The sequence below is a fragment of the Penicillium diatomitis genome (assembly GCF_028827545.1).
Source record: "Penicillium diatomitis strain IBT 30728 chromosome Unknown utg000005l_segment0_segment0, whole genome shotgun sequence".
NCBI lineage: Eukaryota > Fungi > Ascomycota > Eurotiomycetes > Eurotiales > Aspergillaceae > Penicillium > Penicillium diatomitis.
Window position 1 is genome coordinate 1367572 of NW_026623177.1, and position 13708 is coordinate 1381279.

Consider the following 13708-nt stretch of genomic DNA (forward strand, 5'->3'; position numbering starts at 1 on the left):
TGAGATGCTGATTTGAGCCCTCCATCTGCGAGAAGCCGGCTTGACTGTCAAGTAATCCGCCAGTATAGTTCAATGAGGCGGTTGTACCTGCGCTAGCTTCCACAGGGCTGTTTTGCCTCCCTTCAATTGGCAATTTGCCCGACCCACCAACTTTCATCCGACTTCAGCTCTGAAAACGACTCAAGCGCATCTCATCAGTTTGCGGGCTCGAGTTCAACGTCTCTTCATCACTAGAAAAGCATTAGCGATGTTCTTTCTCACGACAACCTCCCGCCTATCGCCCCTGAGATCGTTAGCATGGCCAACATCCCTTGGCCGTCGACATTTCACAAGCTCCTTGCCGACGCGCATCTGCCAATCAAATCCACAAAGTCGATCTCCTTGCTCATCCACATCGGATCAGCAAGCCACTTCCACTTCATCTTCTGCGTCTACTCGTTCCGTTCCGATATTTTCCAGAGCCTTCTGGTCGTGTCGCTCCACATGGAGACGAGCAGGAATCAACACGCTACGATGTCTTGTCGGATGCACCATCGGTGATTTCTCGGCGTTGTGGACATTGCAATCGTACTATCCAGAGTTGGGTATGAATACCATTATGTTAGCATCGAGTAAGTACGAAAGAGTCCCACTTAAACAGGAGCACAGATAGTACACGTGCTCTGACGACTTTTAATCCCAGCTCACACTCCCGCTAACCATCACTTGCAGTGGGCTGCGGCATTACAACCTCCATCATCCTTGAAACAGTGCTGCTTCGTCGAGGCGCAGATCAACTTTCCTGGTCCAGAGCTGTACGAACGGCCATGGGCATGAGCATGGTGTCCATGGTAGCCATGGAGATCGCAGAAAATGCGGTCGACTACCATTTGACGGGGGGTGTGATCGCTTTTGAGGATCCAAAATTTTGGGCAGCCGCTGTGTTGTCAATCGGCGCTGGATATTTGGCTCCTCTGCCGTATAATTACTTGCGGTTGAGGAGGTATGGAAAGGCTTGTCATTGAGACTGCAGGATTGCGATTTGCTAAAAGTGCACGCATGTCGAGTGAAATAAGCAGTCCTATCGACTCGGTCATCGGCAGTCTTCGATGCTGAAAGAGCTAAGGAAGACAAACAAAAGTGAGGCGACACAGAAAAACAAAGATGATGAAAAAGCACAAATGAAAGACAATTGGAGACTGCGCCACAAGAGAAGGGTCAAGTCTTGACTGCACTCACACTCAGATCCCAGGTACACATTTAAGAAAATCCTCGCTACCGTCCATCATGCCAGCCAGTTCCTCGCCTTCATCCATACTGTTCAGAGAAGGTTCCGGCTCCATCTTGATGAGTGAATGTGCTGCCTTCTGTGCTGCCTCCTGCGAGCTCTCAGAGTTCGGGTCCATTCGGTCTGGGCAGGCTAGAGGAACAGTCTTCGCCTTCTTACGAGGAGGTGGTGGATCCTCGCGCATTCTCGCAAGTATGGTGCCCTTTGCAACAACAAGCTTGGCATGAGGTCCACTCATCTTCTCTTACACCCAGAACAGACACGGGTAAATGGTTATAATAAAGTCTTCAATTTCAGCGTCGTTGGAGAGACGCTGGGTTGTGCCACTCTTGAGTGTGCTGCGGGTCTTGGAGTCGATGATGTCAAACACTTGAAAGAGTTCCACTCGCAGGGGTCTCGTATCGCGGTGCCAGTACCATTCAAGAAGTCGAGGAGAGCGCTGGATTTTGACACATAGCTCAGCCAAAGCCAGCACATTCCAACTACAGAACTTCCCAAGCTTATTTAAAGGACCCGCACTCCAGGGTACTCTCGCCATTCCGAGCACCCTACTCAGTCGCCGCGTGAGGGAGCTACACTGTTCATTGAGCGTACATTGATACGTCTAGGAAAGCGCACATGCATTTGTTGCGTTCGATGTCCATGTCTTGACCTTGGTGCGATCTGTGACATTGGCAGGGACGTTAATTGGAGATACATTATTCCTGTCTTATAGACGTAGATTCTCTTTGGAAAGGGCTCCTCGTGAGTAAATAACTGTCACTGCCACCCGGGGAACCCGTTGTCGATTGGTGAGACAAGTGCTTGGCTTGTTGGTGTCAGAATCAGTACTTCTCTGTCTTTGAAATAGCATATGATTCATGTTTTGACTGCTCAGGAGATCGAAGGAGAAAGGTCACTGGTGTGACTGTGAGAGTTATTAGTGCGTTGAACCAAGTGAGATTGAGTCCAAGGTGAAAGTGACTGGGAAAATCTTCCGAGATGAAGTGATCTTTGGCGCTCTGGATGACTCCGGAAATTGACTGCGTGGATGTGGAATTTGCCGGATAGAGAAGAGTGTGACCGCCAGACCTCACATTGTAGATACCTGATTCATGCTTCATCCATTCAAATAATGCTGCGGCAGCTGTCCCTGTCGATGCAATCGGCCAATTTCCACGAAAAATGCCGTCATTTCAGCTCCATGACTCTTTTGCCGTATATAATGGAGACGATCTACTGTCGTGTTTTCACCCAGTACCATCATCTCTTGTGACTTGCCTAGTAGCCAAATACCACCTCAATGAAATCTTAGTATTCATGTGAGCGGTCTGCCTCTGAAGAAGACTACCCCCCGTGGCTTCCTCTTCACCTCCTCAAGATGTCAGAGATCCCCCTCCGCACCACTACAGTCCTCGCCTTGGACTTTGGCACAACAGATTACCTCCGAGCGGTTCTGAACCATGTGCACAGCGTTTTGAAAAGTCAAGTTGGGCCAGCGTTTGACCACCTGACCTTTGTCAATGTGATCACCGTTCCCGCGATGTGGTCCGATAAAGCGCGCGCTTGTCTTCGAACATGTGCCACGGAAGCTGGCTTTGGTGACGGTTCTACCATTCATATCATATCTGAGCCCGAGGCCGCGGCAATCCATGCTCTCCAGGCATCAAGTCCTAATGACCTTGAGGTCGGAGATACTGTGCTCTTGATCGATGCTGGTGCAGGCACCGTTGATCTGATCACGTTCACAATTGAGCAGCTTCTACCTTGCCTACGGCTCCGAGAAGCAGCAAGCGGTATTGATGCCTATCGCGGAAGCTCTTACCTGAACTGACGTTTCGAAGACTTCGTCCGCCAGACACTGAGGTCTGACATAGGTTGGAACAGTGATTCACGGGACAACGCTATGGAACGATTCGAGTTATTCGCGAAAAGGCGGTTCACTGGAGATACGACGGATACCTTCACCTTCCCCGTCCCGGGAATTGCAGACAACGAAGATCTCAACGTTCGTCGGGGAAAGTTTCAAATCACGGGTCAAGAAATAGGCGATATCTTTCTACCTGTACTTGCCCAGGTCTTGAAGCTCGCAAAGCAACAGATCGACTTTTCCCAAGAACATGTCAAGGCTGCCCTGCTGGTCGGCGATTTTGAACAGAACCAGTTTCTTCGGAATTAACTGCAGGACAATATCTCACAAGATATGAGAGTGCTAGCTCCACCTGACGGTTGGTCTGCCGTGGTCCGCGGTGCGTTGGCTAAAGTGCTTTCACAAGCATCTCCCACGATTCCTCGAATTCTCATCACATCTCACATCGCTCGTCTACACCACGGTCATCTGCGTCGCACCTTATTCGACCCTTTACTTCACGAGAGGAATCGAGCGTATGTAAGATTTACTCAGAGATCAGGGAAAGTGCTGAATGATAGTGCAGGTACTGGAATGACTACCGTGGTGCGCTTCAGATTCATGTCATGCATTGGTGCATAGTTAAGGTGCGTCTGAATGCCGTCTACTTGTCAGAGCAACATACAAACAGTTCACAACCCTAGGGGCAACCTATAAGCGAAACTGAGCCTGTGATTACGGAGTGGCACATGGAGTATCTTGTATCACAAGGTCGGCCATCCGAGATCCAGGTCATATTTTAAGGGTCCGCCACACCAGAGCCTCCTCAAAATCTCAATTCAGGTAAGCGATAGCTTCTGACATGTAGTACTGCCATGCGGGAAGGAGCTGACCATTGTTTATGCTGGTTCTAGATGTTCGTCAGCATGCAACAATTGAAGCCAAGCTCGACGCTGACCTTCAGCAATTGATTCCGATTGAGATTGGGTATGATGGAGAGAAAGACTATGTGGTCAAATTCAAGTTCCACGCGCCCTATTAATCTGCACATTGTTCTGTCTCGTTATGATATCAGGGCTGACAGCAGGGAGAAGTAAAAGTTTCGTATCTCTGAAATTGAACGACGGGGCATTTTGCCATGTTAGAGACGGTAATTTGCAACCGGTCTGATTATTTGATCAGGCACCGTCATTTATGAAATTGAGACCTTTTTGCCATGAGTGTGCAAGTCGAAAGGGGGGATCCTTTTTGGCCTCTTTCTTTTCTTTTTTCTTTTTACATTTGTTTTTTTTTTTTTTTTTGGCATTCGCATTCACTTCGCACTAAGCTGGTTGTGAGGCAAATTTGTAAGGTAGATGACTGGTTCAGTGAGTTAAATCATCACTATTCATGAGCTTCTCCATGACAAAGTGAGCTACAATGCCTCAATCCGGGCAATGATTCGAAATCATTGAAACCGGTGATTTTACTTGCATGATCGATGTCTCTGTCCTTGAAAAGCCGATAATGCGGCTGGGAGCTTGTTGGCGCCTGGATGCCACACTATTCGGAAAGATCCCCCACGGCGGGGCAGATGAGGGCACGTGATCTTGTCAGGTACCAGCCACACTGTCTGCGCCACAGCAAAATCGCCGCGAATAATGAAATCCACAACGGACTCGCCTTTGAAGAAATCCGCGAAATTGAGCAATTGCCGGAATACACAACCACACACACACCATGTCTCGACTCGGGAAGTGAGTGATTTTGCACGCAAAGTGATCCTGGAACATATGACTGACAATGCCCTCTTGTTTCAAATTTACAGCAACGCCGACTGGGCCGACGATGACGAGTACGATGATCCCTCAGCGCTGCCCGCAACCCAAATCACCGAGAACAAAGACGGCACCAAGACGGTTGTCTCCTACCGCTTCAACGATGAGAACAAGAAAGTGAAGGTCACCCGCCGAATCAAGTCCACCGTTGTCCGCGAGCATGTGAACCCACAGGTGGCCGAGCGCCGGTCGTGGGATAAGTTTGGCCTCGAGAAGGGCCACGCGCCCGGCCCCTCCTTCGATACGACCTCCGTGGGCGAGAACATGATCTTCCGTCCCAGCACGAACTGGAAGGCCCAGGCCGCCGAGGCGGAGAAGAACCCGGAGCAGGGCAGCATGAAGGACCAGCTCAAGGACAAGAAGGTCAAGTGTCGTATTTGCAATGGCGAGCATTTCACAGCCCGCTGTCCCTTCAAGGACACCATGGCTCCCGTCGAGGAGGCCACTGGTGCTGGCGATATGGGTGCGGACGAGGGTGCTGCTGGCGGTCTGGGTGCTGGCTCTTCCAGCTACGTGCCTCCTCACTTGCGTGGAAAGGCTGGCGGTGCCGCCGGTGAAAAGATGGGTGGTCGGTTCGAGAAGGACGACCTCGCCACTCTCAGAGTTACAAACGTGAGCTTGACCCGGGAATCTCATGCGTGAGGGAAATGTGCTGATCTAGTGTTCTTTTCATCTCTATAGGTCAGCGAGTTGGCAGAGGAACAAGAATTGCGCGATCTTTTCGAGCGATTCGGTCGGGTCACCAGAGTTTTCCTTGCCCGGGACCGCGAAACCCAGCGGGCCAAGGGCTTTGCTTTCATCAGTTACGCGGATCGTGGCGATGCCGCTCGCGCCTGCGAGAAGATGGACGGCTGTAAGTGTTTTTGTCCCTCACTTTTCCGACATTCCCGTGATGCCCTGGAAAGCCGACCAAACTAATCCAAACCTCTCACTACTGCAGTCGGTTACCGCCACCTTATTCTCCGCGTCGAATTTGCCAAGCGCTCTACTTAAGACTCGCTCACTCGCTTTACCCTCTCATGACTCATTTCCGGCTGGACTCCTTTTCTTTCTGTCTTTCTGGCGGGCTCTGGCTCTGTGCTGAAAGCTCTTTTCCTTTGAAATGTATGATTGATTGATTGTTAATGATGATTACCAAAAAGACACCCACCATGTCAGTTACTTGCATTCGTCAGTCAGTACAAAAGCAATGGTTTAGAGATTCTCTGCATGTTTGGTTTGGGGTGAACCCCCCTTGGTCACGTATAATTTTCACTCAAACAAAGATTCCATGCTCCCAAGGCCGTATTGACCCTTTCTCAAGCTGTCTGCTTCTAACCATTCCATGGACTGGAAGCTCAAGGTCATCACCTAGTCAACGTGAAGCCCGATGGATGCCTTGTCGATCATTGATACGTGGCTTCAGATGGCAAATATGCGCTTTGTGTCCGGTCCAATCTCTCATAAACTAAAAGTCCAGAATCCGCTTCTGAATGTAAAGACCAATAATCACGAATAACCATAACCCTCTACGTCTCATTTGCTGGGGTGTTCTTCCAACTTATTTATTCTTACATGAACCCAGCGCATACAGGCGGCGTGCTACCCATGAACTCGGGCTTCATCTAGTATGGAGCCCAAGTGAACAGACACGCTCTATAATATCAACAGGCCATTCTGCCCAAGAAGGCCCGTACCGTGAGTATCATCGACCAGACCTGCTTCATTGCTCTCAACCTGGCTCCTGGATTCCGCTCACGAGCTAGTCAGAGGACACTAGGTATGTTCGTGGTGCTCAGCTCACAACAAGCCCGCTAGATCACGGACCAGCGATATTGAGGACGACCATCATCATCTTGCTTCCGTTGCCTGCGCTCTACGCAATCTAAGATATTTGAACACCGCTGTATCGCCTTGTTATTGGTCTAATAGGGATGTCTGTACTCGTTTGGCCCCAATTTACTTGCCATCCGAGACGTCGACTTTTGCTCAGGCGAAGGGACATGGATGTCTGAAAGTCTAGGCCACGATAACAGATATGCGGTCTTTCAAAGGGGCCGAAATTATGCTTGGAGGTAACCTTCTTGACCTGTAAATGAGCAATGGGCTGGCTTCATGGAGAGGTTTCGGGCTGCAATTTCCATGAGACTTGTCATGAGCTCGAGCTCGTTAAGTTGGAAGATGTCCCACCTGACCAAGGCTTTTTGTTAAGATGGCGGGTATATTCCGATAAATGCTTTGAAAATTATCGATTTGCGAGACCATGTTTGACATGGAAATAGATGATCTCTCAAAGCAATTCACAGCCCTAAAAAGGCGAAATAAGCTCGAACTCCAAGACTGATATTCAGAAACTTTAGTCTAGTTGAGCTTTTATCTTCAACCAAGTCTGGCATGATCTTCATCAGTACGTGTTAGTAATGTTTGAAAAGGTTTCCAACATCAGCCCTTTCAGCTACGAAATGTAACTATTCGTTCGGCCTCTCCAGCCTATCCTATTTCGCGTCTTAGTGTGGGCCGACTTTGACTTTTTTTGAGGCTTTGTTTAGACCTTTGAGCTATAACTCATGAGACATGAGATAATTTGAGGGAGAATCGGCCGGTATGGACCCAGACATGCCCGACAGGGTGCTATGCACATTGTCGTCCATGATATTCTACACTTGAGCATCAACCGCCATGTCTTCCTATCGAAAATGAAATTTACTCTTCAGCAAGCCTGAGGAGATGCTCTCTCAATGCGGATTCATGCATGAGTCCGGCCAACTGAAAGGATCCGCTTATTCGATGACAGCGCAATGATTCCTAGGCGCAAAGGGTGCGAGTATCGCAGATCGCCCAGTTGTCCTGCCACGAGAAATTGCACCGGACCCTGCCCAGAGGGCTTGAGACAAGGGACTCCAGGTCCCTTTCTCACAAGTACATCCAAGTAGTTCAATCAAGCAGGGCTGTCCTTGTTATAGATGTCCTCGTGTGCTTTACACAAGTGCACGCGACCTCCGGCTTAGACTTTCTTAGTACCCGGAGCTTAAAGAGCACCCAGGATGGAAGTGTGTTTTTCCTCTAGAGATGCGCTAAGATCACAAAGTCTTTCTCTCATGCTGCAAGATCCACGCAGAATGTGAGTCTGCTCTCGAACGCTGGCAGGCGTAGCGATGCGGACCTGGGACCCGACCGTTTCATGCTCAGCCGGTATCTCATCCAAGCCGTGTGTCTCCCTTACCACACGGAACGGGATGTTCAATTTCCAATCCTGTCAATGATGGGGAATGTGTCTTCAACCTCATGAATCATGTGGACCCTTTTTTTGACTAGACAGAAACATGTTGCCTCTAGGGGCAGCCCGGGATACCCAAGGGACTCCAGACGGCAACATACTAGAGTTCGGATCATTCCATATCGAGACTCATTCAGTTTCGTGAAGTAGCAATACAGACAACTTGGCAACCCTGTTGTTGGGGCCCTCATCTGGTTTCATCTGGGTCAATCCCGACATGTCCATTCTGCATAGATCTGCGACGGGCTTGTGAGGTTCATACACAGGAATCAGCTGGTCCTTGAGCAGGGGTCTGCCGGTGCCCTGATGATCTGCAGGTGTTTGCCGCCAATTCAATGACTGAAGCTAAGAACTTGTCTGTAGGGCATATCCATCGCAATATTGCAACAGCGTAGATCTCAAGATCTTGCGCGAGTCTCGCCCATGCTCCCTGTGTGTATACCTGTGTCACCAAGGGCACGTACATATCTCACCCAGAAAAGTATTTTGATAAGGTTGCATCACGTAGCATCGACGAACCGGGCCCTAAGTCTTAAACGTATAATTGTCATTAGTGTGATCTTGGAGGCGACCGGACTTCTGAAGATGGAGAACAAGGTTGCGGTAGGTTTCTTCCTGTCAATCCTCGATGGGTCTGGGGCTCTTTCCGAGGCAGGCTCCAGACCTCGCGCGCATCAACTCATGTCTCAAGCCTCGTGAGCACGTACTCATGTGTCACCCGTACATCAGAGTTTTTCATCGCAAGCCTCCATCCGCGTTCCGGTGGATAGGAGTGTAACATGACAAGCGTAGGAAAATGTCAGATATGACGTTTGATAGTCTCGGTGGCATTGCAGGGAGACGTTGCAGCAACTGGCGATAGACCCACTTGGGCAGAGAAAAACGGTGTCTTCCATAAGTAGTAATAACTCTGCTTCCAATCAAGACTCGATGGTGTATTCCCGGTGAGCAGATTTTGAGATTTGAGTTTTTCACTGTACGACAGCAACTTGCCATATCGCTGGCTGGCTCTCTTGCCGGGGTTCCCATGGAGGGGAAAGAGGTTATAGAGTTTTAACGACTGCCGGGGGGGGATGAAGATGGTTAGGGGGCATCCGGGTCGAGAAAGGTGACAACCGGATGACCTTCTTCGAAGTAGTTCGATCAATTCTTGGCGGAGAAGTAGTAGACATGTCGCGACCGCGATAGACGTTGATGGGGGATTCCCGACGTGAATGTGTCGAGTGCTTCACTTTGACAGCTTGATCCCTGTCCAAAATGGCTTCGACGTTATTTAGACTTTTGCTCGTTCCAGTGGAACATGTCGATGCTGGGGCTTCCCGGAAGATCCCAATTTCGCAACATCCAATTTTCGTCTCCTGGGTTGTAGAATCACAACCCGCCAGCGATGGGGGAAATTGTCTCAACCTAGGTCGCATGGCAATTTCTTCCACCAACTCCATGGGGCTCGAGACCATTGCCATAGCTTTGTCCTCGTGACGAAAGGGTCCCAAGGGTCTTTGAGAGTTCCCTCACAGGTCTCTGTGAATACTCCATAACGAAAAAAAAGTCGAGGGGCAAGAGCCTCGACTTTAATAGGTAACTGCATGTCGGCCGCTTTCAGGCGTATGTGCTTTGTCAAGGTAGATCATGCCTCGAAGACACTCCGAACAAGGCGAGATGGTGGATGAGGTCATCACGTTCGGAGCTTCTCTTGGTTAGTGAGATGTAGTGGTCGCCATCACAACTTCGATACGCCATCTTGAAATCGGCTTTTCATCAAATGAGCTTCATGGCAATATCCGACCCGGTTGCCATCAGATGGCCGACTGGTCGGCGGAGCTCTCAAGCTGTCGAGATAGAGACGTTATTAGCCCCTCACGTGGACTTTGTTGCCTGCGCATCTCTGCAAGCCATTGTGCGCGGCTACAAGCATGGTACCTTTGTTCCTTGTCCGAGGGACTGCGAAGCGGTGCTGTCTCGAACTCAATTGCACATATACTTCTGGAATTCCATGGTTGAGAACAGGCAGACGCGGATGAGTACCGGTGCTACCTCTATAGAAAGACAAAGTACCACACGTCCAGCTCCTACCTCTCAGACATGTAATGTTCTCCCTTAGTGTTTCTGATTTCAGCGGATTTCGAGCCACACATGGACTCTCTGAACACGGGAGGTGTCTTCCTAAAACGCATCAAACTTGACCGTTGGAAGCGCCGGAGATCCCCCGGCGCGGGATTTTCCGAAACTGTGAGATTTTGAGAAAGCCATCTTGAAACTCACGAGATAGGAACGGAAAGTTGTACGACTGGGGTGGAAACTGACAGGGAAGACGACGGTTTGGGCCTACGAACTCACCGACCGATGACCCTTTGCGGATACAGACCCATGGAAGGTGACTTCAATAGTGTCGGAGATTACTCCTGTCCAGTTCTCGACTGTGCTGTAAAGTAGCCTCCGTGAGAATGACGACAAAGAGTCATTACATCAATCCCTGTCAGCAACCTGGGAATTCGGCCGGTTTCACTCCCGGGATGAAGACTTAGGTTCCCACTTCGAGCCTGGCAGGTAGGTATCACAAGGGTAAACTGTAGGTCTCACAGAACCTCAGTGAGGTGCTGTTCCTCTGGTCCATAGGCCAATGGGGAACTCTCCCTTCCTTCCATGCTACTTTGGTATGCCCATGGTTCAATCTCAGAGCCTGTGCTACCACCTAAGGGGATAGTCCAGAAGGCGAGAACTGGCACGTGTCAAAGCGATGCCTGGGATGAAGAAATCTCTCATGCTGCTGGTTGGAAATGACCTCTCAGCGCCCCGCCTAAAAGTTGATGGAGATCCTGGCCCTCATTGGTCCCTGCTACATGCGGCGCCTGTAAAGACAGAGATGGCTGAAGCGGACTGGTTGAAACGGCGAAGAAACAGAAGTGAGCCTCTTCGGACAGAGCTCAACAAATTTGGCTTACGGTTTGCTGGTCCTCTTGTGACAAAGTGCGAGCCTGGAACACTTGAGGACTGATGGTTGCAAAGTGCAGCCTACCGCCGCGTCTGAACTGAGAGCCAATGAAACAAGTTCCACCATCCGTAGACTGATTCCAGAAGGCGAATTGAAACCCAAGCAAGTGTTGTCGCTTCGTCAGCCGATTGAGCCGTCAGAGTATGGTGAACCTCCGGATCGAGTCAGGTATCTGTGTCGTTCAGATTGGACGGTCCAGCACCTCGGCTGCTCCGTGTGATGGTTGTGAATTTGTGAAGTTGTGATGTATCAAATGAGGAAAGGTGGAGCCTAGGCTCGCGGGAGTTACCACTCCGAGGGCGCGGATCGGCTCTTGGAAACGCAAGGGATTCACATTATCCTTCATGGGCCGGCATCACAGGGTGCAGCTTCTCTGAGCAATGCTAGCCGCGTCTTGCGGCCGGAGCTTGCTCCTATGAGAACGGTGCTCAGTGCATAGGCTCGATCGGTACAGGGATGATATCCCTCTGCAGACCGAGGGAGTCCCGAGATGGCACTGCATCGTGACGACGACGCCGGGATCTTCGTGGTGAGTATTGGGGCGCAGATCATCCTGGTGTGTGGATATCATGTCTGCTTGATTTTCCTACGCCAGGATCATCAGTAGTAGGGGCTACCCCACAATTCAGCAGTCTTTGCACGACGCCACCTGAAGCCTCGCCTCCGCTCAAATGCGGCGGTGCTGAAAAACAATCAACCTTCTATCAGGATGTGCAGGCGCCGAGACGAATGTACGGTGTACAGTAGGAGTCAGTATCTGTGCGTCATGCTCGCGATGGGGGCCCTTTCCTATGCTTTGACTCTTGGGGTTGAATTGCCAGAAGGAGGCAGAAACCAGAGAAATGAGAGAGAGCCCTTTCACCGCAATCTTCAACACGTGCCGCGCTCTCAGCCGACTGTTAATATTCTTTCCATTTTAGAGAGAGAGAGAGAGAGAGAGGTGCGCAGTCGGAGTAGTCAGGTCCAGGCAAGATCAGAGTTGACTGTACTGTGGTCCAGACCTGGCTAGTGTCAGCACATTCACGGCCTGCAAGCAGACCGCCAACTTTGCTTCTGATCTTCACTTAAGCCTCGCTTTTAGGCGCTCGCCGGCGGTTGGTTGTCATGGCCAATATCGACGACGAAGGATCACTATCAGCGATGGAGCTAACTAACTTCCGGGAAGGTTGGCCTCATTATCGGCCCGCAACCTAATATTCACCGGGCAAAAAAACCAATATGATAACGAACTGCACAACACAAGTCTCCTAGGAATCATCACGTCCAAGATCAAGATGGTATCACGATCGATCAACGGGCCAACGGCCGAATGGGGGAATCTGGGATCCTTAGAAGTATGAAATTGATGCAGCGCTCGAGCTGCAGACTCGTCACCACTTCTAAATCAGCAGGGGTTGCAATGACTCCGAAGCAACACAACTATCAATAAGCTTTATGCAGGTAGGTCAACTTTTGGCCAAGTCGTGGTTCCAATATACTGTGACTTCAGCCCAGACCCGATGACAGGAGGACGCTGGTGAGTAAGGAAGCTGATTCTTCCTCGCGGCAGAGGCCCATCACTGCGCACTCCGATGAGATTCTTGCCTGGATCGAATTAGATCGCCATGCACCAAAACCACTCTGATGGTCTTGACTAGTGCACGGCCGCATAAGATCAACGCTGCTTGCTGAATGGACCCCACGAGCAGTCTTCTCATTGGTGTCAGTGTTGAATCTGCTTCGATCGTGGGTTCGGATTTGTTCGGTCTCTCTCTGGTCTCTGACACCGGGAGGTCCGAACGTGCGGCTTCGGGTCGGCCCCCGGCGGCTCGAGACTTAGCACGATCTACAGTATGAAGTCGACAGTTCACACACCAGCGCTCACCCTTTTTTCTTACCGAGGGTCCCGTGTGGAGCTTTCAGGCTTGGAAATAACGAGCCTGCGGAGCCGAATGAGAAAGCTCAGCTTGACCCTGCACTCGACTTGAACCTTATTTCTGGGGTTTGTTCTATGATTCTATCGATCACGGGCAGTGGAAGTTGGATCCTGCATAAAATTCCAGTCCAAGGGCAACAAGGAGAACTGCGCAAGTCCCATCCATGGGCTCTGAACGGCTGAAGCCAGATGCATGGTCAGAGCCAGTGGGTATTTATGGGTTCCGCCAACCTTGTCACAGTTCAAGGATTGGCAGAGCTTCCGGTTGATCATAGTAGTGGGAATGAAGATCGACAAGTCCGAAGCCATGGTAAGCATTCTCGCGGTGCATTCATCTTCCATGTGCTGCATAAGCGTCACTGTGAATACTGCTTTCGTTTCTTTCCCTGGTGTTTCCCCGATGCCTCGTTCTCATCTGAGCCCATGCAGCTTATGCCGCAGACCAGACCAGGATCCTCGAGGATATCGCATAGGCCTACTTGACATCCTCTCAACCTTCCGGTGCTCCTGCACAAGCTTTTTCCGAACAGGAACACGCTTGGTTCCTGTCAGTCCGCTGTGATTTATGTCGAGTGGGAATGACATTATGACCCTCACTCAACCAGACGGAGCGGCCTTTCGCTTGCAGTACAC

At 50.4% G+C, this 13708-nt stretch overlaps 6 protein-coding genes across 6 annotated transcripts; 4 read left to right on the forward strand and 2 right to left on the reverse strand.

Moving 5' to 3' along the window:
* Positions 1 to 247: 247 nt before the first annotated feature.
* N7539_005105 (DUF4396 domain-containing protein) lies at positions 248 to 1004 on the forward strand (the record flags this gene model as incomplete). The annotated part of the gene is made up of 2 exons (XM_056934707.1): positions 248 to 611; positions 712 to 1004. The coding sequence occupies 2 exons, from the start codon at positions 248 to 250 to the stop codon at positions 1002 to 1004; spliced, it is 657 nt and encodes a 218-aa protein (XP_056789901.1).
* Positions 1005 to 1220: 216 nt separating this feature from the next.
* Positions 1221 to 1505, reverse strand: N7539_005106 (uncharacterized protein; the record flags this gene model as incomplete). The annotated part of the gene is made up of 1 exon (XM_056934708.1): positions 1221 to 1505. The coding sequence occupies one exon, from the start codon at positions 1503 to 1505 to the stop codon at positions 1221 to 1223; it is 285 nt and encodes a 94-aa protein (XP_056789902.1).
* Positions 1506 to 2627: 1122 nt separating this feature from the next.
* N7539_005107 (Hsp70 family protein) lies at positions 2628 to 3425 on the forward strand (the record flags this gene model as incomplete). The annotated part of the gene is made up of 2 exons (XM_056934709.1): positions 2628 to 3042; positions 3091 to 3425. 2 exons carry the CDS (start codon positions 2628 to 2630, stop codon positions 3423 to 3425), a joined length of 750 nt encoding a protein of 249 aa, XP_056789903.1.
* Positions 3426 to 3449: 24 nt separating this feature from the next.
* On the forward strand, positions 3450 to 4137 carry N7539_005108 (uncharacterized protein; the record flags this gene model as incomplete). The annotated part of the gene is made up of 2 exons (XM_056934710.1): positions 3450 to 3635; positions 4021 to 4137. The coding sequence occupies 2 exons, from the start codon at positions 3450 to 3452 to the stop codon at positions 4135 to 4137; spliced, it is 303 nt and encodes a 100-aa protein (XP_056789904.1).
* A 677-nt stretch (positions 4138 to 4814) lies between these two features.
* On the forward strand, positions 4815 to 5905 carry tif35 (translation initiation factor eIF3 core subunit g; the record flags this gene model as incomplete). The annotated part of the gene is made up of 4 exons (XM_056934711.1): positions 4815 to 4831; positions 4903 to 5524; positions 5594 to 5765; positions 5853 to 5905. 4 exons carry the CDS (start codon positions 4815 to 4817, stop codon positions 5903 to 5905), a joined length of 864 nt encoding a protein of 287 aa, XP_056789905.1.
* Positions 5906 to 13156: 7251 nt separating this feature from the next.
* On the reverse strand, positions 13157 to 13384 carry N7539_005110 (uncharacterized protein; the record flags this gene model as incomplete). The annotated part of the gene is made up of 1 exon (XM_056934712.1): positions 13157 to 13384. The coding sequence occupies one exon, from the start codon at positions 13382 to 13384 to the stop codon at positions 13157 to 13159; it is 228 nt and encodes a 75-aa protein (XP_056789906.1).
* Positions 13385 to 13708: the final 324 nt, after the last annotated feature.